The following is a 26,779-nucleotide window of genomic DNA, read 5'->3' as shown; positions in this document are numbered from 1 at the left end:
CCAGTTTAAGAGATGTTCCCGCTTTTGTAATCACCATGTAATGTCACTACACTGCTACTCACTTTGAATTAAAATAACTGTTCAGCTGTGTTAATTTATGCTGGTGGATCATTTCAGTCCATCATTCCAATCATGCATTCCCTGTGTTCTGCTGAATGCAGAGAAAGAAACTTGTGGTAACCATTGTACAAGTAGATCAGACATAGATTTGATTTTTTCATCTGTCTTTAGGAACTGCTGCAATTGTGTTGCCTGTTCTGAATGCTATGAAAAACATTTATTTTTTTCTACCTCAAGTGTATTTTAGGATATGGAATAACAACAAAATTCCTTACCTATGAGTGTAGAGAATATATAAGCTAGGACCCTCAAGCATCTTAACATATCTGCTGTGTTATGCTAATGCCAAACCATCCTTCGCTTTATCCAGTAGGCCTCCGTTTCAGGTATCAAGCTATGTGAAAAGACTGAGATCATGGGAGGCAGTGGAAGCAGAATATGTCTTCTGGTGAAACTCATTGTTTTCTGGGATATAGTATGTTTCTGGAATTCATGACTCAAGGGTCACAAACAGCTTTCTGTCATGCTTTAACATTCAGAGAGTGCACTCTCAGTAATTAGTGTATCTGACATCCCTGAGACAAGATCTTGAAAGACCTCTATGATATTCTTGATTTTATGTGAGTATTTGTACACAAATGCACAAAAAAAGGCTTTTTTTCCCACTTTTAATTAAGGTTTTTAATTCTGTCTATAGCTGCAATTTTTTTAGATTATAAAACCTCAAACAGAATTGCATAGATACTATTCATGCTATCAGAACAGGAGGGGATGAACTTCATGAAATAAAAACAAAGATGAAGATAAATCTATCCAGCTGCCACAGTGTACATGTTATAAATATGTGGATGGTATCTATTCATCACCTTTATTTTATGAGCAGGTAGAGAAATCTAGAACTTAGAGAACATCACTCAGCTGAGATTGAATCCTTTAGATTTATCTTAATTATGAAAATTTGACAGATACTATCTGACAATTAGTGCAAGTAAGACTGAAAATGCAAGTGATGGACTTCTCTGAATGAAGACTCAGACTTTTATCTGGCATCTTTCAGAGTCAAACAGCCACATTTTGCATTACTGCTTCACATGCATTTCTATTATCTGTAGGAATATTAAATATTTAGAAAATTGGAAGGTGAACAGATTCAGATTCTGTTCTTTTTCGTTGCTATTTCATTCTAAATAATGGCAGACTTCAATAAATAGCAAGCCTAAACACTTGTGGGGAAAAAGTAAATTTTATTTAATATATTCAGCAGGATTTTAGTGTGATTTATGATTATCACATCTTAAATTCTGTCCCCTTTTTTTTGGAATGGAGTTTATCATAGGTTCTTCAAGCCATAAAATTAAAACTTATCCTTACTTTCTCTGTCAGATGATTTTTTTCCCCACTCTGTTCACCAAAGAAGCCCCAGCTGCCTCTGCCTAGTGCAAAAGGCTGTTATATAGCAAATACCTTTCACGGTTCCTTGGTCTTTGTTCTCAAATTAGAAATAAGTATCATATTCAAAATTTTTATACTTTAGTTATATTTTACATACTAACTAACTTGCTACATTTATATTTTTACACCATTGTCTACAGTTTAAAGACAGAAAATGGTCTTTAATGTCCATAAGTTGTCAAATCAGCATTTGTTTTCTTTTTAATTACTTCTGTTACAGCAGAAGGAATGAAGAACCCTGGCATACAAACACATAAATTACTATGTAAGCTTGGAGTATTTTAGAAGAGTATCAGAAATATGTGTGTAAACTGCTTTTGCATTTTACCAAACTTAGGCTACTCAATTGCCTAGATAATCTATAAAATATTGAATTGGATTTATTTCTTATGGCTCTCTATTTTGACTGATGTAAAATGAAAACTACACCACATAAAATCCTTATCACGACTATGAATGAGGGTTAAGAGAATTAGAAGAGTTAAGAAGCTTCTTGCCAGATAGCAAAAAGTTGGTACATTTGATCCTGTTAGGAAGGTGAGATAAATGCATATAATTAACCATTACTGAACTCATTAGTTATAATCTTTTAAAGCTTAAAAATTTGAGAAAATATCTGTTTTACTGGAATCTTATATTGACCAATGAAGCCAAGCAAAGTGTTGAGCAAAAGCCTCTTCCTGATGACAAACTGTAGTAATCATGAAATGAAAGTACGCTTTTAAAGTCATTTCATTGCTAAAAGAAATTATTACTGCTGAGCAGTTTTGCATGAGAAATTCCAGCTCTAAGGAAAAAAACAACAGCACGACGTAATAACAACAAAATAGCACAGATGAGATGACAATACTCTTCCATGTTATCGTGAGATAAATTATGCCTACTCAGCAACGTGCCTCAGCATATGGCTGACCTCACCTAGCTTTCATTGTGGTGAAACTAATATGCCCTTTTGCTGTGCTTTTACCTCAGGACAGCTTCTGTATATAAGTTAATTCAAGCAAGAAACATTTAGCAACAAAGAGAAGGCCTTGGCTTCTAGATGGTTTGGCTTCTAGATGGTTGTGTCAAAGGGCTTGTACTTAGAAGCAGTTTCACATTCTCGAGCTTATCCTTTATCAGGATTCACTTGTATGGCATTTAAGGAGAGTACAATTTTTAAAAGGCTCTTTCTAGTCCAAGCCAGGTTAGCATAATTATTATTCAAACAAAACTTCTCCAAGTTCTTGCTTTGCAGGCATTTAGATGCAGACTGCTATAATACGGAAATGAGGGATTACAGAATGTAAGTGAAGCAGCTTCCACTGTAACAGACACCTTCAAACTTCGTAAACTTCATTTATTTAGCTGGGTAGAACTTCAGGAAGTATGTAACAACAACAGGTAAGGGCAATAAGGCTGCTAGTATGATATGTTAACTCCTAGTCCAAATCTCCTAAGACAGATTTCAATACAGTTTTTCATCCTATTTTTTCCAGACAGGGTAAAGTATATAATGTATTATTAGTATAGCTGTATGAACAAGAAGTACAATCAGTCATACTTCCAAAGCTTATAACCTTTTCTTTCCAGGGAGATAAAGTCTGTTTTGAATGTCTGTATCAGAAAACATCCTGCACAAAGGTATCTTGCCCATTCTCCAGTTACCATTACTTCTTCCAAGTCAAACCAAAACAGAGATCCTCAGTGAAATCCATCATTTATGGAGCATCGTTTACACTATACAGTTAATTGAGAAGATTCTCTTTAGGCATAGTGAATCGGTATGTATCTAATCCAGCCTCAGATCCTTTCTAGGTTTTGCTCTTGGTTTCCCTCTAATTAATGGGTCCCATCTGCTGGGAAAATTCTTGTACTACTTAATACCAACACCCATCAATCAATGTTCCTCTCTTTAAGAGGTTCCATCACACGCTGCTAGGCTGGGTTTACAGGGTTTTATTAACCGTTGTACAACATAAAAATAAAAAAAGAGAAAGTTTTAGAGATGTTTTATTTGGGGAGATTTTTTTTTAAATGAGATTCCTATACAGAACATACACTGAATTCTCTGGAGTGGTTCATTATATTCATTTTGCTAAAAGGGCAATTTTTCTTAAACTGTGAATTGTTGAAGGATAATTAAAGAAAATTGTTTCAACTTAATAAAATCTTTTTGCTGGTCACCTAAGAATACTCAGTTTTCTGAAGTGACATAGTTCCTTTAAATAATGGATAACAAGTAAGGTTAGTCCCTACTATGTGGAACAAGTGGTCAGTAACTCGCAATAGTAATTACTCTGAATTTTTTTTCTAAAAGCTTGTGCCCATATCAGTGCCCTTGATATGGAAATATAGCTAATGGAGACTGAAGACTATTAAGCCACAACATCTGTTCTAAATGTAGTAAAACTAATACCTATGCCATCCGACCTAAGAAAATCTCTGAATGTATCTATCACACTGTAGGGATTCACACTGTTCCAAATAAACTGTCACCAGGTTCTACTGTGAACAGGTTGGTTAACATGCATGATAAAAAATTCTTTTTTTCAACAAATTTTGGGATGAGACTAAACAGGTAGTGCTACAAATTAATGTTGCTCTGTGTTTATCTACAACATTGCAGATAAACAGATAAGCTGGCCAGTACAAGTTTCTTCTTGCATCTCACTGTCTGATCCAAGCATGTCCTTACATTTAGGCCTCCAAAGCAAAAAGGGACGCAGGACAGTGCACAGCAACATACTTTTTCAGGAATGCAACACAGAAGTTCTCTTCAAAAACAGATCAAGAAATCTCATCTTATATTTAAAACTCTCTCATCATCCACAGTATCTAAATCTTGCTCTCACATTTTTCCAGTAAATAATAATGGTCTTGAGTGAATCCTTGCTCTTTTTGTTTGCTTGAGCAACATTTTATTTTCGTTAAATTTAAGATTTCCCACAAAATGTTCCTTAGATCCTATCTGTCCTTTCTTGGGATCACTGGTGAGGGTGACCAGCAGAATTTAGCAACACATTAATCATCTGTCTGTATTGTTCAAATGTATATACGTTGTAACTTCCACTGCTAAAATGGAAGACAACTTTTTTCCTTCCCTTCCACTGCTTCCTAGTAGTCTCCCTTTCATGAAAAGAGCATTCAGATCATCATTCCTATGCTGACAATACGCTCCCTGTACAAGTAGTAAGGTAATTGATCCATTACACCTCACTTGGATCAATCCACTGTCCTAGTCCTATCAAACCAGAGAGGTCTTGTTTAAACTTCACCCAGTCCTAATTTAACCTGCTGGTAAGAAAGAAACCCTAGTAAATAGATGTAAGTAGCAGTGGATTAACAAAGAGAAGCCTTGATTTTAATGGCTCTAAGCACAGGCCTTCTTTACTCTTGAATGTTTAAATTCTTCTAATTATTTAAACCTTTTTTTTCCTGTAAACATCTGTAAACAACCAGTGAAATAAATATAAGTGTACACACACATCTCTCTGATCACTCAAAACCAAAGTAATTTCTGCTTCAAATTTGAGATGGAAACTACAGTTACATTTAATGTAATGCTAAGTTTAGCTTAATGTAATGCTTCTTTACACAGACACCCACAGAATTATCTGATTTGATATAACGTCATAAATGGTATAGTTCTCAGTGTACTCCATACCAGTTTGGTATGTGGCTAAAAAGATGGATCTCTAAACTGTACAGAACACTGAAAAATTAAGTACTTTAAAATAAATCAATATGATATTAGATAAAAGAGTGACAGTAATGGAGTCATCTGTAATTCCAGCTATTTCAATGACACTTGCATTCACAGTTAACCTCCCTGTTTCATATTGGCTACCTTCTTAATGACAACCTGGAATGAAAACCAGATAAATGGAGTTTTGTAAAGCTTTGTGCATTGACCTTACTGTGCTTCCCCAGAAGTCAATGGTTACCCTTCTGTACTGAACACGGAGTTAGCCTGCACAGTTTTGAAAAGCCCATCTTAAGCATGTACAGAAGAAAGAATTTCTGAAGAACAGGAATGACCTCATACTCTAGAAGTGACACTCAGCAGCTTCAACTCCTGAGCAAATGCAGTCTCCTCTGAACTCACTGTAAAATGAGTACTCATTCACTATGATAATCAAGTTCCAGTGCTTTGAGTCACTAAAAGTAGATAATAGAGTGAGCTAAAAGCAGATAATGACCCTTGATCCGGAACTTCAACAATTTACTAAAATACTCCCATTACTGTATCTTCACTTTTTGTTTGTTGTTCAGTATTTGAGATCATGCAAAGATGCTTGGTTTCATATAAAACTCCAAACAACTCATTTCCTGTAAAGCAATAGCAACCTTTTGCCACTGAACAAAGAAACAAAGTATAAGATGTCAAAACACAGTGAAGGACAGATGATTCTAAAATTTTAAGCTATAAAATTTTGTAGCTAAAATTAATACAGCAAGATAGGATGGAAGAAATTGGTAGCAGAGATTACCACACTGATTTCAAGGCATATGAAGAAACACACACACACAAAAAATAATCTAGAGAAGGGCACTGGGGGAAAAAGATATACCTGTAACTATCCAATAATGAAAAAAACCCTGGACATAATGAAAATGAACCTCCATTAATATAATTTTCCAAAAGATCTTTTCTTTTTTTGTATTAAATTTCAACTCATACATCAAAGTGAGTGAGAACTCAACTGATTGGTTTGCTGCTAGAGAGCTGCAGATTGCTTCTGAATGAAAAAAATTGTGTGGGACTGCATTGTGTTTTTAAAGGTTAGCAAGACACCTCACGATCTGATATTGTTCTCATTTCATGGGGCTCTTTCTCTTGAGATTTCATCCCCTTGTAGTTTTCTTAGAGTGCAAAGCTGTGAACAAATATGCAATACAATGTATAGTATTGCAAAGATGTCTTTATTGAGTATGATTCTACTTGGTTATTATACTTTTTTCTTGGCCTTGTATCCATACAATAAAAGCATGTTATTTCTCCAAACTAGAAGAAAGCAAATGAGATGAAGCATCAAATAATAACTGTACCTTTGATTTTCCATTAAAATAAATTCAAGACGTGGCCTTGAAGAAATCAAAACTAGCCAAATAATAAACAGTAATAATACAAGTTCTTTTTTAAGGTTTACCAAAATGCAGCCATCAGAAGTTTTTTTTTTTTTAAATTATCTTAATAGAAACCAGATTAACATATAGTTTGGGGATTTTTTTCCTACCTCTTAAATCTTGCATGCAAGTATCAGGACTACTCAGGAAGGTTCAGGTTTGAAATCTCTCCAGCTTGAAAACGTATCACAGTGTAAGAGCAGCTTTACCATACCGCTCCAACACGTGTAAGCCCTGACACGATGGGAGCTGCACTTGTGTTGAAAATATAGTTCAGCTGTCAGATGCTAATTAGACTTTGAAATCTTTCTGGACATCACAATAAATGTGTTAATTAATATCACATGGAATGGCAGCTTATGAGATCTGGGATGTCTATCTCTGACAACAGTAAAAGAGCAATAGACTTTTTTGATAAAAGGCAGAATTGTATTACAGTAGAGTTTAATTTCAGTTTTCCCTCATCATCAGGTTCTTTTCACCCCGCATAGTACTCCTTCCAAAGGAAGGATAAAGTAAAAACTGCTTAACACATATAAAAATTCCTGGACTTTACCAAAAGCTGTGCAAAGCAACAAGTTTCTTCTGCTTCAAAAATTTCTGTGACATTTTAGGAGTTTCTAGATTTAATTTGGATAAAATCCTCCCCCTCAAAGTGTCCCCTTCCCACCTTCCTATCACCCTACGTCCAACTTCTGCTCCTACACTTTTGCATAAAGATGTAACTGTGCTGCTCAGTCTTCCAAAGGTTTCTGGGAAGAGGAAACAGGCAACTGAATACAATGTTCTACATTTACATCCCGTCTCAGGATTATTATACTGACAAATTATCAGTCTTAGTCCAGTTTTTCCAAAAGCAGTCCTGGTGGCATAATCCAAAAGGAACACAAACTCTTTAAAACCATTAACTCAATTTAGGTTTTGATAGTAGTACTTACATAGCAAAATATCTAGTGTTTTCTGAAAACAAGTTCTCTGTTGGACTGCTTCTCCCAAAATGTTTTGTTGCAAGTTACGAAGTAGCAGTACAGGAATACAGCTCAAGAAGACACTGACTCTGACGTCTCTCACCATGTGGCATGAACTTTATCTTGTAATGATGTGTTGCCAAAGAGACTTAGTAAACTGACCAATGCTTCACTGATGGAGCTCAGTAGTGACTACTGTCAGAAAGCAAAGTGAATGGCATTTTCTCCAAAGGTTAGACGCTATCAAAGGAAACAAAAACATGCATGTTGACACCTGTGAACTTTGCAAGCAAGAAAGTGATTACACTATCCGTAATTGCCTGAAGACATTTCTCACTTTCTACTCAGGCATGATTTTTGGATTAGTGGAATGGGCCAGGATCCACTGCAGGTTGACTGCTGGCAATATGGAGGCATATGCTGATATACTAAATACAGGTTCTCCAAAATCCTTGTTCTTTTTTTCTTTGTAAATATACTGGTAATAAATTATATGCCCAAATAAACAAGCAGAACGAATGCACTTGAATCTTTATCAGCTTATGGCAAAGAGTAAAGGAGGTGAATCAGACTGATGGAAATACACATACAAAAATGATGTAATGAAGAGAAATTACTTCAAAGGTAAGAAATATGATCATATTAACATAATAAATGTATATAAAATATTTACTCTACAAAAATAAGGGAAAATATCAGAGAATTTCATTTCTCTTTACACAGTAAAACTTACTAATATTTTAAATTATTTCTAACAACATACATGGAATAAGCACCCTGACATTAGAGGCAATGGAGGTGAAAATATCTGAGTACAATAATTCTACTCACTTTGAAAACTCCTCTCTGCATTATCTATCATTTAATTACCTCAGCTCTTTCTGAGAGTACATATACCTATAATACTGAAGGTCATTGCTTCAAAATGTTCTCAGCTTTGTGAGCCCTAGTTTTTAAAATTATTTTTGTATTAGATCTCAGAAATCACCTTACTCAGCTTTAGCTATCTAAAAGCTAAGTGTTCATATAGTTTCCTCCTACAGTACATAGAGGAAAGACAGTTACAGAGAGTGACTCATTCCAGCTCATGCTAGGTATTTGAGACAGCTACAGCAGATGATTCTCTAGGTGTGTCTCTCTTCCTTCACCTCATACAGAAGAAATGAATTCCACCCTAATTCCTTCATAAAAATATTTCTGCTACCTTTACAGTCATTCAAAAGGGAAACTATTACCACTTGGAAGAAATCACTAGGAGATTGATGTCTGTCTTCAACTTCAACCATTACATAATACAGTGAATAATAAGGCTGTATGTGCTCTGCTTATTCTCCCTCCCCAGGCTTGTGCTTCAGCCCACTGACAGTTGAGTATCTAGGCCTGATACAACATATTTACTGATCCAGTATGTCAGCCAGTCTGTTCTAAATTTGCAAAAGAGAATTAAGTAACCCAAAGATAGTAAAAAGAAAAGTAAAACATTACCTCATCACTTTTCAGCATTTTTCCTACTAAAATATGTACAAAATGTTCACTTGTATCAGTCTAAGGGATTCAGTATGATCATTGCCTCAGTGACATCACACCTACACCTGAATATGGTACATGAACATTGCATAAGCACCATGGTGTAGTTGTGATCTCACTGTAGTTGTGAATTAGAACTCTTGTCTTTCTTTAAGGAAACCCCATTCATCCTCAACAACACTCCAAATGGCAGGGCTATGAAATGCAGTTTTCTTTGATTTTCTCTGTCATTTACTTAGTAAAGAAGGAGTATTCCATTTCCATCCATCTTGTTTTGGATATCCTCTCAAAATTTTATTACAATATGTCTTATTGATTCACCTTTCCCTCTCACTATCCTCTTCTGGTTACAGCTGGTGTATTGCTGACCTGTAAGGTTCTGCAGCTTGCATTTGTCTCTGTAATTCAGCAGTTACTGGTTGATCCAGCAGTAACCATTTAAGCTGGATCAACCAGTCTCTCCCTTTCAAAAACCAAATTGCTACCAAGCTTTCCTGACCTTTTTTCTTTTTCTTCTAATCTCCAGCCACAGTATGGCTAAGGCAAAAACAATTACAAAAAAGAAAATCCATACGAAGCCTACAACCGCACAGAAGTCATGGAATGGAAACGGCATAAGACAATCTTCCACAATCCCTGTGGAAGATTACAATACATTCACTTGTGAATGCCCACCGCATAACATTTTTTTGATCAGTAGTGGAACATCCTGTTCCAGCTCCTCACTCCCTGTCCTGAATAACACCCTTAACAAAGTCAGCATCAGGTGTGTTGTACTGCCAGATAAAACCAGAAATAAACAGAAACCTATATTCAAAAAAATGATGACAGTCATGAACTATTATAGGAAATTACCATACGGCAACTTTTGGTTCATTGTACCCAATCTGATTTCTTCACCCATGGAACCTAGTACTTCTGAGCTGTATAAATTAAAAGTGACTAGTCAGATACTTTTTCCTCTGGAAATAATTCACCAAATAAATACTTACATTGAAACCAGCCCAAATACTACAGAACTCCTTTGGTGTAACAGGTTATACAGATTTATCCATAAGATTGTGACATCCATTGGTAAATTCTGATTTATTAATAGAATATTCTGTATTTGAATATGAAAGAACTGAGCCTAATTTTTAAATTTTTTTTGGATCAGATGAGAAGTGACTGAATTCAAGGTTCACATTTCAGCACACAGAGTACTAAACTAAATAACTCCATTAAATATAGATCTACATTCTTGACTTGCAGTCTTTAAACCTGCCTGATGGAAAATAAAGAATAAGTGGCATTTTTCATCAGGATTTTATCTTGATAAAAAGTCCTTTTTGCAGATATATTTGATATTCATTATGTTCCTGTAACAGGCTCTGCATCTCAAATGTTATCAAACCCTGGCAGAATCTTTTCATCTTAATAATACAAAAGTAGACTTTGTGTTCTCAACCCTATTTTGTTCAGATTATCAACAGGAAAGGTTTGCTTGACATAGGGAAAGGAAAAACAGTTCTGATTAAATCTGAGAGTTTTTATTTGGGCTGGTTTCACAAGGAGAAAAGGTTATCTATCTGTTATAACATATGACAGACATTTCTGGCCATTATTTTTTATATAGACCACTGGACTATTATTTTCAGGAATAAGTATAGGTAGCCTTCAACTAAGTTTTGCATTTGTGGCTTTGATGAATACCTTCAGTTTATCAAGTAGCCAGATTCTGTCTTTCACTTCATTTTCAAAGGGGACAACAGTGAACCAGTTATTCAGGCCCCCAAACCAAAATGGTCATGTGTTTGACATTTCCGAAACCAACTACAAAGGACTTCATCAAAACACTAAAACAGCAGTTGCCTTCTCCTGTTTTTAATTTTATTTCCATGTGATGTCCACTGTAATTATACCTAACTTTTGGAAGGTAATGAGTCATCAGTTCCTATAAAAATTTCCCATGTTCGTTCAACTTTTTTTTTTCCCTGTTACAAAATGGATGTTAGTGAGTTGCACCTATTGAAAAATTTGTAATTACTGTACTACAATATTTCCCCATATTATTGCAAACTATGCTCTGGGTTTGTGTATTGCTCAAAAATAACTTTAGTTTAAACACATATAATGTACAGTAAAGACAAGTATCACTCATAAGTAATAATCAATAATTGGATAAAGTTTCCATTACAGCTAATGTTTTTATTTTGGACTTTATATTAATACAATATTCAAAATAGTTCACTGCTCTCTCTTAATACAGTTTTCCCTTTCTTTGTTCTAAAAAGTTAATTTTGAATCATTTCAATGCAGGATTAAAAACCACAGAAGTAACTTTTAAAGACATACATAAGATCAAAAGATATCACTAGCCTAATCTTTTCAAACTGACTTACAAATCACAGAACAGGATGCAAGTGCCTGTCATATAAAACACTTTTGTTACCAAAATATCCAATATTTAACATATATTTGCACTCGTCCTGTACCCAGCACTGAGTAATTTCAAAATATTGTGCTGAATTTGAGGATCTAGATTACTTTATACCTTCCACCAAATGGCCAGAGCGCTGTAAAAAGGTATATGTATAGTGTCCAGTAAAAAGAAAAAATATATTGTAAGCTACTGTGTAACATATTCTGTACGTGGGGAAAACCCTCAAGTGTTAAAAAAACCAACAACAAACAAACAACGCTAAACAAACGAAAACTTGGGGGGGGAGGGAGACAGGAAAAGAGAAAAAAATATGTTTACATTTGCAACAATTCCAGCTGTTATATCAGAGTTACCTTTCAGGCTATCTCAATGCTTCAAAATGGTCTTGACCTTTCAAACAAAAACTTTATCACGACATATTTGCTAGCAAGAACTGCATCCTTTCCCATGTTTGTGAAGCTTTCCTTAAAGGGACTTTCATTTCACCTCTTCTCCTGATCTGTGTAGTCACTCCACTGAGAGGGAATAAATTACTTTACATGAGCCATCAGTTATGTGTAAATACCAGGATTTGCAGGACTTGATAAATTATGTCACCTTTTACTTAATTCCTCTACCTATGACTATGAAATTTAGTAAACCCTATCAAGTTCAGTAGTCATGATGGTCACTACCCAGTGGACAGCATACCTAGGAGTGATTTTCCCTGCACATTTTCCTGGTGCAGACTGCACAAATAGAGTTTTCATTTCATTTATGAGAAAGCCTTGCAATTAACTGAGTCATGTTGATAGTATATTTCTTACCACAAGGTAAAGAGTTTTCTCTTTTTTGGCTTTTGCACTTTTGCATTTTGAAACTTTTACTCAAGAGACTAAATTCGGGTTGTGACAATTATCTCTTCATGGGATATACTTTCAGAGATCTGTACGCTGTCACTTATTTGCTTCACTTTTCTATGCAGGTAAATGGTAAAAACAGTAAGTCATTACAGAGTGTAAATACCTTACGAATATACAGCTAGAAACTAAGTCAATATTGAGCCAGGCTACACATTATTCTATTGATATAAAGCCCACTAAATAATCTTAGCTGTCCACTGAAGAAAACCTCCTCTGAGGATCTCCAGATACTATGAAGTGCTGTCTAGATTTCTCCATTCATCCATCTCCATCCGTGCTATGACCTTCTTTTCAGCCGGTACAGAAGATATTGCATGGGGACCATGCTGGACTAACATAGCCAAGGAAATACAAAGATAATATAAAACCAGCTTTGGATTTGTTCCTTCCCTTGCTTTTCCCTGACCAGCTCCTCAATAGATTTGGGTGCTGAGAGTCATTTAGCCCTGAGATTTAGCATTTTCACTTTCCTTCATTTTAGATACAGGGATGCAGTTTATGAATGTAGTTTTATGAATGAAATTCAATTTGAGTTATAGTTAAAAGGAAAAATTAACAAGATATATCCTGTAAGTATTGGCAGGAAATATATTTCAGGGTTCTGGAGGAAAACATTTTCCTCTTTCATCAGAAATTTTGAACAGTAATTTTGGAGTTTCAATGAAAAGAAGTAAGAGAAAAATAGCAGATTAAAAATAAACAATTTTCGCTTAAAGTTAATTTCATTAAGTGACAAAAGAGATGTCTGAAAAACATTGAGTTACAGACAGCCATTCAACTGCAGAAGCATAAAAAATGATCTACAGTCACAAAAAAGGCATCAACAATGTGAATTATGTCTTGAAAAAATCATAAAAAATATTTGGTTTAGTCAGCTTTACATTTTTTCCTATTTAAATATAAATTAAATATGTCTAATATAATTTTAAAATTTAATACTTTCCCCCCTTTTTAAATATAAATATGCTTATTCCTAAAGGGATTTTATGGGACACAGGGAAGAGTTTTACCATAGAACATACTAACTTTCTTTGAAGTATTCTCTACTTTGCTGCTGAGAAAGAACAAACCCTTAAAACTTTTGATGTGTAAAAGTGGATTGTGCATGTTGATTCTGTTTGTGGTACATGTACAGATTTCACTCAAGTATTGAATGCCCTCTGAAAAGAAAGCTCCAAAGGCGCTTTGTTTTTTTCCATGATAAAATTTTAGATTCTCCCATCTATCTCAAGAAGAATTATGTTCTTCATGAGTAAGATTATTGCAGTTCATTCTGTGAAATTCCGCAGTTATCATATCCTCATGTGAATTTAATAAAGCTTAGCCTTAGCTGCTCTTGAACAGCAGCCAAGCATTTGATTTGTTCTATTTCATTTTATTCATTTATATGCGTCTTGCTACCATCTGGAATCATAAAAACAAACAGTTCAAGCAGTTAATGTGTTAAAAAGGGGCAATGAAATAATGAAATATTCTCTTCCAATCCGTCGCCCCCCCCCCCCCCCCCCCCCCCCCTTACTCTGTTTCTTTCATATCCATTTCAGAACTCATGTTGCCATTTCCTAATTCCAAAAAGACTTTCTGTAAGAGGATTGTCAGGACAGATGTTGGAACCCTTACACAACTGAGCACATGCTGTCTTATCCATGTTCAGTGTTTCAAAGCCAAAATACTGTAACTAATAAATCATCCTTGGTAGCTGAAAGCAAACAGATAATTGCACCATTGTATATCTTGTATACAGAAAACATCAAAAGAATATTTTTCTCTCTAATTACATTTTCCTTTTTTAATTGCTATTGACAGTATTATTCTGTCATTTCTATCTGCTTTTAATATCCAACCTTCATGATAAGTCTCTGAAAAGGTTTGATTCACTCATTACTTTGCAGGTAAAACAATTACGACTATGTGAACTTATGGGTGTTTTCACTCATAGAACTAGATGGAATCTAAATGAAAACTCAAAACATATTTATAAAATAAAGACAAATACAAAAGTTGATGAGCCATACAAGTGAGCAGAAAACAGTGTTCTTTTGTGCTTTAGCCTGAAAATGCATATGAATAGACATATTTAAAATATTTACATCTATAAGTAAATTGGACTCATTTTGATCTTTACACATATAAGTACTGGATCCATAAAAACAATTAAGATTCTGATTTCCATGTGACGCCTACATATACTTGAGGATCCAGAAATACTAAACATACGTACTGACATAGGAATGTATTAAGCTCAGAGAATTCTGAGAGGATCCCAGAAACAGGCTGAACAGGAAAAAGTACTTTCTGGAAAGTACTGCCATGGCAAAGAGTCAAATTCTCGAAAACATGCTTGGTTTTCAGCATTAATTTAAAATTAACCTATGTGAATATTCACAGATTCTGTATTAGCAATAATATGGAGCGACACAAAAGAAACAGTGTGATGATGCAACATACTACTGTATGCATTAAAACAGAAAGAGTTCAAAAGACATGAAGACTGAAAAAGATGAAGACATGTTTGGTGAAGCACAACGAGACAGCTGAAGATGGTTCGATATCTAGAATTGAAGAGGAAGATGGAGATACAGACATAAGTGAGACTGTGAGTAAGGAAAGAACTTATCCTGCAGCTTTCTCAGGTGAAGCGGTTCAGTTTTCTCATTCAAAATGAAGCCATTTTCAAGATAGGAGGGAAGGAATGAAGAAAGAAAGACCACCTGAACACGTGAGGGCCTCACTAGAACTGACTGGAAATTTCCACCTTATCCCATCGTGACTTTTTCAATTGGGAAGCCAGCAAACAAGCTTCTTGTTGGAGAGCTCACAATACAATCATTCTAAGAACGATTGAGCATATATGCTGTCTGGGATACAATGCACACCTTTGCCAAAGAAACAAAGAGATAAGACTGAAAGAAAATGAATGACTGTGATCTGCTTTAATGACTTTGTTCAAAACAGACTTTACTGGATTTTCTCTAAGGCCACAGAAAAGGTTCCACTGGTACTCAAGTACTTCATACCAATCTGTAAAGTATATACATGCTCTTTCAATAGAAATTAAACACAACAAGAGACATTCCAATTAAGATAAGGAAAAACTTTTCACCATGGGGGTAGTCAACTAGTAACTAGTGTTTCAGAAAGGTTTTGGAGTCTCCACCCTTAGAGATACTCAGAAGTCAAGTGAACAAGGTCCAGAGCAAACTGATCTAAATTAGCCTAGTTTTGAGCACCATGATTAGACTAGGTGACTTCCACAGGTCCCTCTGAACCTGAATTATTCTATGATTCCATGATCTTTAAGAACTGTGATATAACAAATAGATGTATATTCTGCAACTCCTCAACATATCCTAAAATGGTTATCATATGTTGCCAAAGGAGATTTATACAACTGATATTAATTCCTTTGGTTATTATCACAGTGCCTTTGTCAAACCTCAGGTTGACACAATGCCAAGTGCAAGAACTTATGTATGTCTGGACTGTTACACAAAAACCCCCACCCTAGTTTCAATACATTAATATAAAAATAGAGAAACATATAAATAAGACAATCCTAAACCCTCTATTAGAGACCAGAAAACAAGAATCTCATGGTTTTAGATCATACAAGTATTCTTCTAAACCATGAAAGAACAAAGATAATATTTGATGAACAGGATATGAAATAACTTGAGTTAGGAAGCTGGCCAAAGGAATAATACACAGAAGTGGTCTTACTACAAACCTGATGAAGAAAGGGAATTGAATCAGCAACGATCACTTATCAGGTATTACTTCACAACTTTGGCCATACAACAGCCAAAGAATGTTACTACTTTCTTAAAATGTATTCATCACATACTTAGAAGTTATTAGCTTTGAGTTAATAAGTTTGAAGGAATCCTCAAGCCTAATGTTTTCAAAATTAGTAGGTTTGACAATTGCCTCGTGTAAATAAACACCAATCTGTTTATCCATGGTTTTTAATTAGTCACAATGTCGTTTTGCTAGATTAAAATAAAAATCTACTTCAGGCCATTAAAAAATGCATTCAGCCATGCTACTAAACAGCAAGAAGTATCTTAGAATACTCCCTTATGGAGAAAATAAGCATTTGAAAAGTATTAGAAAATTACCTTCTTTTTATGTGTATATCTATGTATAGGCTTCTACAGCCCTATAATGTATAAAATAAGAATTAAAAAGGTAAATATTTAGTGTGAAGACTAAAGATCCACATAGAAGCTATTATCTTACTTCAATATGTCTAATGAGACATCTGAAAACTTAGATATCTGTATTTGGAACAGTAGCTTACTGCTATTTTGAGGGAGGAAAACAGGATTTACTTGTAGGATTTCTGGTAAATCCATTGTTCCCACTCAGTTCTAAAAAATATTATAGATCAAGCTGACTCAGCATGGACTGTAGAACAGTGAATACAACAATGCTGATCATTGCTGCTAATAACAATATCAGACAAAAATGAAAAACATACTAAATACAAACGAGTAAAACCTATTTAAAAGATTGCAGAAAGTCAGTAGTACCCCTGAAAAACTCCTGATAACACACTTACTTAATATCCATCTGTATGAATATAAATCACTGAATTTGATTTATATGTGTCTATTTATGAAATAAGCAGAGGCTCACAATTTGGAGGAAATACAGAATCATAATTTTCATGACGTTTTTCAATTGCAAGAGTTAAGTCTCTATAATAGAAAAAAAGAGTATTTTAGAAGAGTGGGAGACAGTATTGGAATGAGTAAAAGTGAAATAGTGAAAGAACAAATTCAAAACTGTACTTATCATATTGTATCCTAACCTCCAAGTTATCAAGAGTCACTTTCTAATATAGTGAGAACCCAGTACATTCTCAGAAGGGAAGACCGACCTTTCCAGATCTCAAAATAGTGTGGTAAAGTGAAAACCTTAGTGCTTGGCTATCTTTCATAGCAAGATATATTGGGTACTGAGACAGGCACATATCTACAGTTATATTCTATGTAATACATATTGCCTATAAACTTTGCTAATTGAATATGTGACAAATGTGTATATACACCCTCATGCTCTTTATATATTTATTAACACAAAATACATACATACACACTCACATATATAAGCACTATATCTCTCTCTCTCTAGCTCTAAACACTGTATAAACACTCAACACATAGATGTAAACATTGTTAAAAGATGTGCACCTCTTGGAATTCCTGCTTAGACCAGATTCCTTTGAAGAAAATGTAGACAAAAGAAATGTACTGCTAAGGAGTATGAGGTTTTGAAAGAAGCGTATTTCTTTAGATAGATTACTAGTAAGCTTTATGGTACTTCATGTGTGGTAAAGTTATTTTAATAATTATAGCTCCTAATCACTGTAAAAAATACCAGTATATGTATAGATTTGATGGTGTGCATGCATTAAGCAAACAGACCAGAGGTGTATTGAAAAACAGGGCTTCTCCAGAAGGTATACAAATATAATCTTCAAACAAAATTTATTTTAGAAATAGATAAATAAGACACAAAAGGAACAGTGCTCGGTAATTCAATATGAAAGCAAAAATATATATTAAAAATATTTTTTAAAAAGATTTTACAAATAATACTTAAGACCAGGATATACCATAAATGTATGTTTTATGGTAAAATGGGAAATCACTGAAAATGTGTAACAAAAAACCCCCGCAGCATTACAGTTTGTGTTAAAAAAATAATTCTATTTACATCACAAACCAGCTTTGTTCCTGACAGCACCCTACCGCCCTTCAGCAGTCCTCCACTCAATTAACTTCAGAAGTATTTAAAGATATCCTCCAAAGTCCAATATATTTTCTGGTATGATAGGCAGCTTTCATACAAACTGCAGATTATGTGCCATAGCTTTTCCTTGGAGTGACTCACTTGCTATCAGGGCATGTCTGAGGTTGAGTGGCATTGAGCTTTGGTAGACACACATCCATATGAAATCCAGGCATTGACAGTATGACACAGGATACAGAACAGCACATCTGAGAGCCATCTTTGGCTGCTGGCATTGTAGGGCTAAAAGCAGCAATGTGATTAATTTACTCTGTAAAACTGGCAACAAATAAAGAACTATTCTTTTTGCTGAGCCACACATAGCACTGTAACTAACCAAAACCAAACTCTAGGACTTCATCTATAGACACAGACCTGCCTGCACTGGTGACAGGGGTGGCAATGTGCACCAGATAAAAGGATGAATCTCTTGAGAAGTTTACTGAGATTATGGTGAGTAATAATAATTGCAGTCTAAAGTACAATAAAATAACTCAGAAAGTATGATTGATATTCCAAACAAAATATAATGAGTTTTCAATTTCAAAAGCAGCATTTGGTCAACTCAGTGATTTTTGTTCCTAATGTACTCTGACTTCTACGCAGTCAGAAAATAGCATTTCTGTAGGTGAAAACATTTGAGAAACAGTTGTTTTTGACACACATACACCTAGCTTTGGCTCAGGATACTCATACTTATGTTAAAAAAAAACGCAAAAGCTAAATATAGAATTTTTTGACTGGCCTCCATTTAGCCTTCACATCATTGAAAAGTGTAGAAATTGATATTTGGCACACATACATATTTGGTCAGTACACATATAGGCTTTCATGAGACTTTCATGAACCCATTTAACCATTAGAAGGAAATGAGCTCTCTGAACAAGTCTCATGCCAGTCTATAAAAGAATTACTTTTTTAGAAGTGATACTTAGATGTAAGGAAAAAAAAAAACGAAACAGAGGAAACACATGAAACTGAACCACTTAAGAGGTTGCTGGCTTTCCCCTTAGTGCATTTGGAGGGTTATTATATTCAGCTGTGCCGACTCATGAGACAACTAGAAGAGAGAGATTACTAATTTGGACCAATAATCCAACCACTTGATATACCTTTTATTTCATACATGTAACTTTTTGAAAGTTTAAAATCATCCTAGATTCTTTTAGAATTATTTATTGATAGACTAGAATTATATGACCAGTGAAATACTAGGAAAAAGGTAGACCTTTAGTGAAGTTAAAAGCAAAAGAACTAGGAATCTCATGAAAAATATTTTTATCTGCAAGCACATAACTAGCACATTTAAATTAGAAGGGTACTTCTCAAAAGTTCTCTTCATACTCAGGGAAAATAGGTGCTTTTATAGGGCATGCAGTCCTAAAATCAAAATAAGCTGCTATAGTATATCTATGCCTTTTCACTACCAGAGAAAAAACTGAGGGCAACTATATGTCCGCTTGAGATGACTAAGTTACATGCTTGAAGTTAGATTAGATTAACCTAGTCCAGTATCTCAATTCACTATCCCTTGTTTAAAAAAAAATAAATACATAATTAAAAAAATGTTTCAATGTAAGCATTCAAATTATTTGGTGCTTTTCTTAATCAAACATTAATTTTATGTGTATGAGTTTTCTCATCAAGGAACTCCAACCTAATTATCATAACGACAGAAATCCAAAGATTTGAAAAACAAAGAAAAAACAGAACCTGAAAGTCTGTGAAATCCTACTATCTTCCTGACAAACAACTCTACTAGGCCAAAGCGTTACTACTCTTAACAAGTATCTTTGAATGTTTCCCATCACCCACGTACAAAGCATCTAAGCGAACGATTGTAATACCAACAGGCAGGACCAATCTTTGTTACACTAAACAATACTTGAATAAATTCCTTACTATGTTAGGAATTAACTTTCAACCCAAAGCAACTGTTTGAACTGTGGCATTGAGTCAATAAATATCATTACTGTATGTCTAACCACTGAAAGTGTTGGGTTTTTAGTTTAAAGCATAAATGCTGCAAGGGTATGATAAATAGGAATAGCAAAACTGTCTTACAGATACATAAACTTCTTCCCAAGAAAATGATTTCATTATCGGAAATGAAAAATTTTCTGTAACAGTCATAGCTATAATTATGCAATACAATATGCTAAATTACAATACGTACTTCATTATTAATAGAATTTATTTTACAGATCAAATAGCCAAATACACATTTTTAAAAGAGCCAGATAGCAAATGTGCAGGAAACTATAGGCAACAGTCATGGTCGACATTCTACAGTCCAAGAACTGAGGCAACGTGATTATTAAGTACAAGCCTATAAATATCTTTACATCAAACATACAGTAATGTGTAAGAATTCCATGTTGTAGTCTAATTCATGAATCACTAATAACTTTTTCTTTAGAAGAAAGTTATATATACTGTATACATCCCAGTTAAAAGCAGTGTCTGTATTTCATTTTATTCTAGCAAACTAATATTACATGTCTTCATATAAGTGCAGAAAACAGGGTTCTTTATACTCCTTTGCTTCCTAAGAGATTTTTGCATTGCATATGAAATTCTAATATTATAGATGATACATATTAAGCATTACTCCCTAAAATGTGAGGCAATATACAAGAACTTGCAACCAACCTGCAAACAAAGCTATGATATTCAAATTTTATTTTTTAAATGATCTGTGCTAAATAACAAATTATAATGTAAAAAATTTAAATTAAAAAAAAAGTTAACTATATAGAGAAATAATTTGGGAAAAAAAAATCAACAGTAGGCCATTTTTTCCCCCTGTGCTGGCTAACAGTGGAAAAAAGTATGTATGCTATTTCCTATTTTATCACACTGAAAAGCAAGCCACTGGATTTACGACCTCTTTTTTTTAAATAAAAGTACTTCAAAAGGTTAAATGTATGGCACCTGTTACACAGACATTATCTAGATTTCAGCAAGCAAAATGCAAATTAAATTTTAATTTTAAAAGTTAAGCGAATACTTTCCAGTTATCTAAAAGGTGATCATTTATTATAAAATGTGAATAAGAAAGCAGGAAGTACTCATTTTTCACTACTACTATTGTGCCTATAAAATGAGAAAGCAGTGATTTGATCAATTCTATTTATGATCCATAGCAGCAATATCATCATTAAAAATATTATGGAATAGATATAAATAACACTTAATTCTTCACATGTATAATGGTGCTATAAGTGACAACAGTTCATTTGTTTTAAATGCAGGGAGTATAAAGAACTTTACATTCTCTTTTTAATGTATGAATAAAATTTATTGCTCCCTTTTAATATATTTATAGAAACAAAATTCCTAATTGTTTCAACTAAAATAAATAAGGAAAAAATCTGGGACAAGAAGATTACAAGCAAAATAAATTTACCATAATCGCCAACTGTGAAGAAGGATGGGTCACATTACTTTTTTCTTAGCAAAACTACGTTATAGAACACTATAGCACAATGTACTAAAATTTCTTTGTCTTTTCTTTTTAAAAAATTCTTGCCCTTGATACCTTTCAGTAGGGCAGCTTGAACAGTTCATCGTCACTTCCAAACCCCTCTGGAGATCAGACGATAAATTTCTTCGGCAATCAGAGACAGGACAAAGGGCTTTCTCGTGCTATTTCCTTGTTTTCATGTTTGCTGGCTTAACATCATTGTGTACACGTACGACTTCAGTATATAACATCAGATGCGATGACGTTCAGAGCTGGCAAACAGAGAAACAGCATGAGAAAAGCCCTTTCCTGCATAATTTTCCCCATATATTGTAAAGTTTGTTTCCAAATTTCTACCATGTCAATCACCGTATGGTTTGAGAAGTACTGTACTATTGTGGTTCTAAGTAACCAACCATTTTTGATGCGTGTGTGTTTTCAGGTTTCTATACACAAGCAAAGATCTGCACACATCTATATACACATAACAAAAATGCTGAAACAGAAGGAGCCACAGAAATGGCTTCTATATATGTTATTCTAGGTTTCTTACTTTTTTTTTTTGCTCGATCAGCTCAAAACCTCAAGTGCTGTTGCAAGATTATAGCTATCAGAAGACTACCATACTACCTGCAACATGTTCTACAAGGTTTTAGCGGACTTCATTCAAAAGCATTGTTCCAAAGAGCATAAAATATTTTGATTTGAAGAGTTATTTTGCATCTTTAATCTGTATTTATCATCAACAGAGCTAGAGTCCTAAAAATTCACAGAAATTAAGCCATTCCGATCAATTATTTCACAGGAAAGAAAGCACTATCAATACCACAGTCACCAAGACACTAGCCACTCACTGGTCAGGAAATTGCTATCAACTGCAGATTATTGAGTGCAATACCTTCTGAGAGAGAATATGAAAAGAAAGAAGTGTGAAAATTAAACTGCAGTTAAATCAGACTTCTTTGCTGACAATGGTTTATAGCTATAGGTCGTTTAAAAAAAACAAAGTAGGGGCACGAGGAGAAGAGAGTAAACTGTTCAGTTATCCCACTGAAAACATGAAGGTGGAATGCTCTTAATGTTTAGGAAAATTTATGCTGCTATTACCCCAAGGCAACCTGCTATTGGAGAGAGAATTGCATATCATTCTAACTTGCATAAAAATCACACAATTATTAATGCTGGATCTTCACCTACCAACTTCAGTATAAACTCAGTCAACAAGTTCTTACTGGGAAACAAAAAGCCTTTGTTTTCTCCGAATTAGCTTTTACTTAAGTGTTATATTCAAAATTTTTCATTTTTTCCCAACACAAAACATTAATTTATTTTTGCTTTTCTTCTCATTTGTGCTCTGTTTTTGTCTTTTACTACGAGGCAAGGGAGGCACTTTCCAGATAGCTTCCCCCATGCTTTTCCAGTGAAAAATACGTATTAAAAAAACAATTCTGAAATTTTTTGTCAAAGTGTTCCATAGAGGAAAAACATTTTCTTTACCAGCTTTACTTCAGTAGCACTGCACATTTAAGTAACTGCTCACTAACTTCTGAGTCAAAGACTTTCACTTACCCTTCTGTCAGAAATCTTTTCTCCAGATGTGAATTTCAGTTTTTTTCTGAAATGTATATACATGGCAGCATATCAGAACTACCAGAAAAATTACCAGCCAGAAAATTAAGAGAAAATAACAAGAATATTTAGAATCATAGCACTCAATTTTGAAATAGCTTTTAGGAAGGGCTTATACTGACAGCTATTTAGCCGATATTTAGAAGAAAATGTTATCTGAGTGTAATTTATTCTGTATCTGTCAATGCAAAGTACCAGTGTTATCTCTATACTCTTTTACATACCAGAAGCATCAGCACTGCCTCCTGCTTATTACCGTATACTAGATTAAATTCATTAGTCTCACTGTTATTAAACAAAACAATAAATCCTGCAGCTAAAGATTTACATAACAGGTGAGTTTTCAGAGCTATTAGTTTCAGGAACAGTGCAATAGTCTTTCAATTCACATCCTAAGCACACTGTTCCCATAGTGAGTGGGAAGCTGTAACGACATTTCACCACATTTCAGATCAGAATCAGAAAACCAAACATACCATAACTGTAAGCAGGTCTAAGCAGTCGCTAATGAGACAGTAGGCTCCCAAAAAGGCAATGTATTTTCAATGAGGTCTACTTCCCCTTCAGATTTCTATAAGGAATGTGTCTGTCTCCAGTCAGTTTATAACAAGCAAGTTGACCAGAGATCACTGTGTCATCTGAAATTTCTATTTGTAAGTACGGATATGTTCACAGACGATAGAATACTGGCAACTAAAATCAACTAATGAAGATTTGCAGTAGTAAATATGGGAAAAATCAATCTGCATGCCTCTTCACTCCCTCAACAACTTCCCGAAGATGGTATAGTGTGCTAGCAGTGGAGCTAAATTGACATACAGACCAGAGTCCACTGTGAAGCAGGGAGAACCAGCAAAAGGCATGTAATCATAGATTCAGACCATGATTGCACCTTCCAGCTCAATGAGTGGAAGAGGTGGACGGAAACTGAACCAAGTCCTCCACCGCTGCTTTCATGAACAGTCACACTTCTTCACTAACACAAAGTCAGATAAAACTTATTCTTAAGTTAAAGTTTAAAATGACAATAGAAAAGGTCACAGGACCCTTCCTGAGTGACTGGGTGTTTATTTTTGAAGATTTCTACTGTTCTTATAGTATGCATTACACTATTTTCAAATGAAAAGAATGACTGAAAGAGCATTAATTAAAAGAAAGGGACAAGAAGGAGGAAGCATGGGAAGTTCTAATGAACCTTTCTGGTAGCAGCTTCTTTGAATCAAGCTGCCAGAGATAACGTTGTACTCTATAATTATGCATGTTTTGAATAAACAGGTTGATACCTAGACAGGCATTTCAATTGTCTGAAAGTTGTTTAAAGTCCTTGAGCAAAGATTTCAGATTTTTAAATTGTGTGACATACTACATGGAAGCTAGACTGGGAAAACCTCTCCTTTCTTTTCATCAATCCAGCGCAAATGCAAAAAGCATTAGAAGATTTGTGTCAGTATGGAATACTTCACATAGTCTGCTCTCACTAAGGTAAATGTCAAAAGCAATTGAGTTTTACAAAGCTTGCAGACAGATAAACTTTAAAGGTACTGTATGTTTTCCTACCAAAGAAATGCAACTTTCTATGAGGCCCACAACTACCAAAACAATGAAAATCTGATGACACTGAAAGTCAGTTTGATTTTATGAGCCTCCAAATATCCTAGTTTGAAAAACCTTATTATGAATAAGAAGACCCTTCACAAGTTATCACTTGGTAAAACTTCTTTAAAAGAATTCTCTCTACTACATTCCAAAAGAAAGCATGCTATTCTGAAGGTCTGCTGTCACCAGTATTTATTAATTCTTACTGTGTAACCTCAAAATAATATTGATATCTCTCTCCCTTGCCCTTTCTCACATACAAGTACAACAGAAGTTTGATCTCTCTCTTAGAGGAGATTACATTAGGACCATACTTTTCCCTCTTCAACTTTCTGTAGTTCATGATTCAATGTGTCCTCAGCTGCTTCAGGAGTCTCTGGTTCCTTCTCCATAAAAATTTCAGCTGTTGCATTGCTGTATTTATTTGCCCACATGACCACTAAAGAGATATTTGGGGTTTTTAGTAGAAAAACCTTCCCATCTGCTCTTGCATGCTTTTTGAGTACAACTGTTATAATGACTTTCTGTCATTTTATAGATCACTTAGACAAAATTTAGCAGTAAAGCAAACACATTATTTCCTTTCTTTAAAGACCTGAATCAATACCATTCAGACATACACAAAATTTAGAGCTTCAAAAGAAAACATATATTTTTAGCTTTAACTCAATATTATTTCAAATATCTGAGTAGAAAGTCTTGCAGGGACAAAAATAAGAACAGTTGAGATGTGTGCCCTATGAATATCAGCACCCATTAGAAACTGAAGAGATATCTTCATAGTGAATGTAATCTTCCTTAGTCTCCTTCAGAGAGCTTTTGGCTTGTAAAAGGGATGCATTACAGTAATTGTTTGCGATAAAGTAAAATATTTTTTCTCACATTAGACATCTTATTTTCATTTTTCAAACTAGCACATCTCCCTTTTTAACTGAACTTATGATCCTTAAATTCTCCAGGCTGTCCTACAGTTTTCTGAAAATTCAGAGAGTGCACGACACAAATGCATCATTAACCACAAACATCCTGTTAGTCACTGAGGCTGGAGGATGGCGGGACAGCATGACATCTGAAGCACTGTGGCAGAAGCTTATTTTTGTCTGTTTCGTTTCTTTACTGGCTAACAGTGACAACTCTAAGTTAGTCTGTCCTAAGCCACCTTCTATAGCCCCACAGGAGATAAAACTACACAGACTACAATATACAAAACCAGGTTAGGAGTAAGACTGACTTTTAAAAGATCCGTTGACATTTAAGAAGTACTTTGTTTGTTTTTACTTATCATGAAATACAATTCTACCTTTGTGATCACGGTCCAACTCAAAGGATTTAACTGTAGTGGCCTTTCTTGCCCAATTTATGTAAATAAATACATTAATCAAATTACTTATATTTTATTTAAATAAGTAATGAAAATGTGAATGCACGTGTTTAAAAGTCAATGTTGTTTTCAAATTAGTGTAAAACACCATTGATAGTGAGTAGTTATACTTTCTCCAAGGATGTGATCACTTTCATCCAGAAAAATAAACCTAAAAGAAGGATAACTGTAGATTTAACAAAATCAATACAAATAGTAATATTAATCTCTTTTTGATATATTCAGCCCATCATACTAATATAATTCAGGTACAGCTATATGAAGATAAGCTAGTATCAGGTAATGAGTATTAAAAAAACCCAGTTCTATTCTGCTCTTCCAGATAGGAAGCCCCTGTCATTGACCTTTCAGGTACAGATAAAAGAAAATGCTCTTTTCCCCAACCAGCTTCTAAAGAAGAGAATTGCTTTCCATTTTACTTTAAAAGCCCCTTCTGATGGAAGAACTGCGTTAGTAAAAACCTAGAGAGTC

The 26,779-nt window shown here is 34.4% G+C and overlaps 1 protein-coding gene across 4 annotated transcripts in view; it reads right to left on the bottom strand.

The window, feature by feature from the left end:
- Nucleotides 1-26,779, bottom strand: part of PCDH11X (protocadherin 11 X-linked) — a 516,609-nt gene that overhangs the window by 404,945 nt on the left and 84,885 nt on the right. The window contains exon 5 of one of the 4 annotated variants that reach the window (XM_072877255.1): nucleotides 20,452-21,974. The exons of 2 other annotated variants lie outside the window; for them this stretch is intronic. In XM_072877255.1, coding sequence (XP_072733356.1) covers nucleotides 21,969-21,974 — 6 coding nt within the window. In that variant the 3' untranslated portion in view covers nucleotides 20,452-21,968. Of the gene's footprint in view, nucleotides 1-20,451; nucleotides 21,975-23,271; nucleotides 23,318-26,779 lie in introns of those variants that run through there. One more of the 4 variants, XM_072877253.1, reaches the window with a different exon arrangement.

This window comes from Ciconia boyciana, chromosome 12, assembly GCF_034638445.1.
Source record: "Ciconia boyciana chromosome 12, ASM3463844v1, whole genome shotgun sequence".
Taxonomy (NCBI): Eukaryota; Metazoa; Chordata; class Aves; order Ciconiiformes; family Ciconiidae; genus Ciconia; species Ciconia boyciana.
Note: the sequence above shows the minus strand (reverse complement) of the source record. Positions and strands in the feature narration are given on the sequence as shown.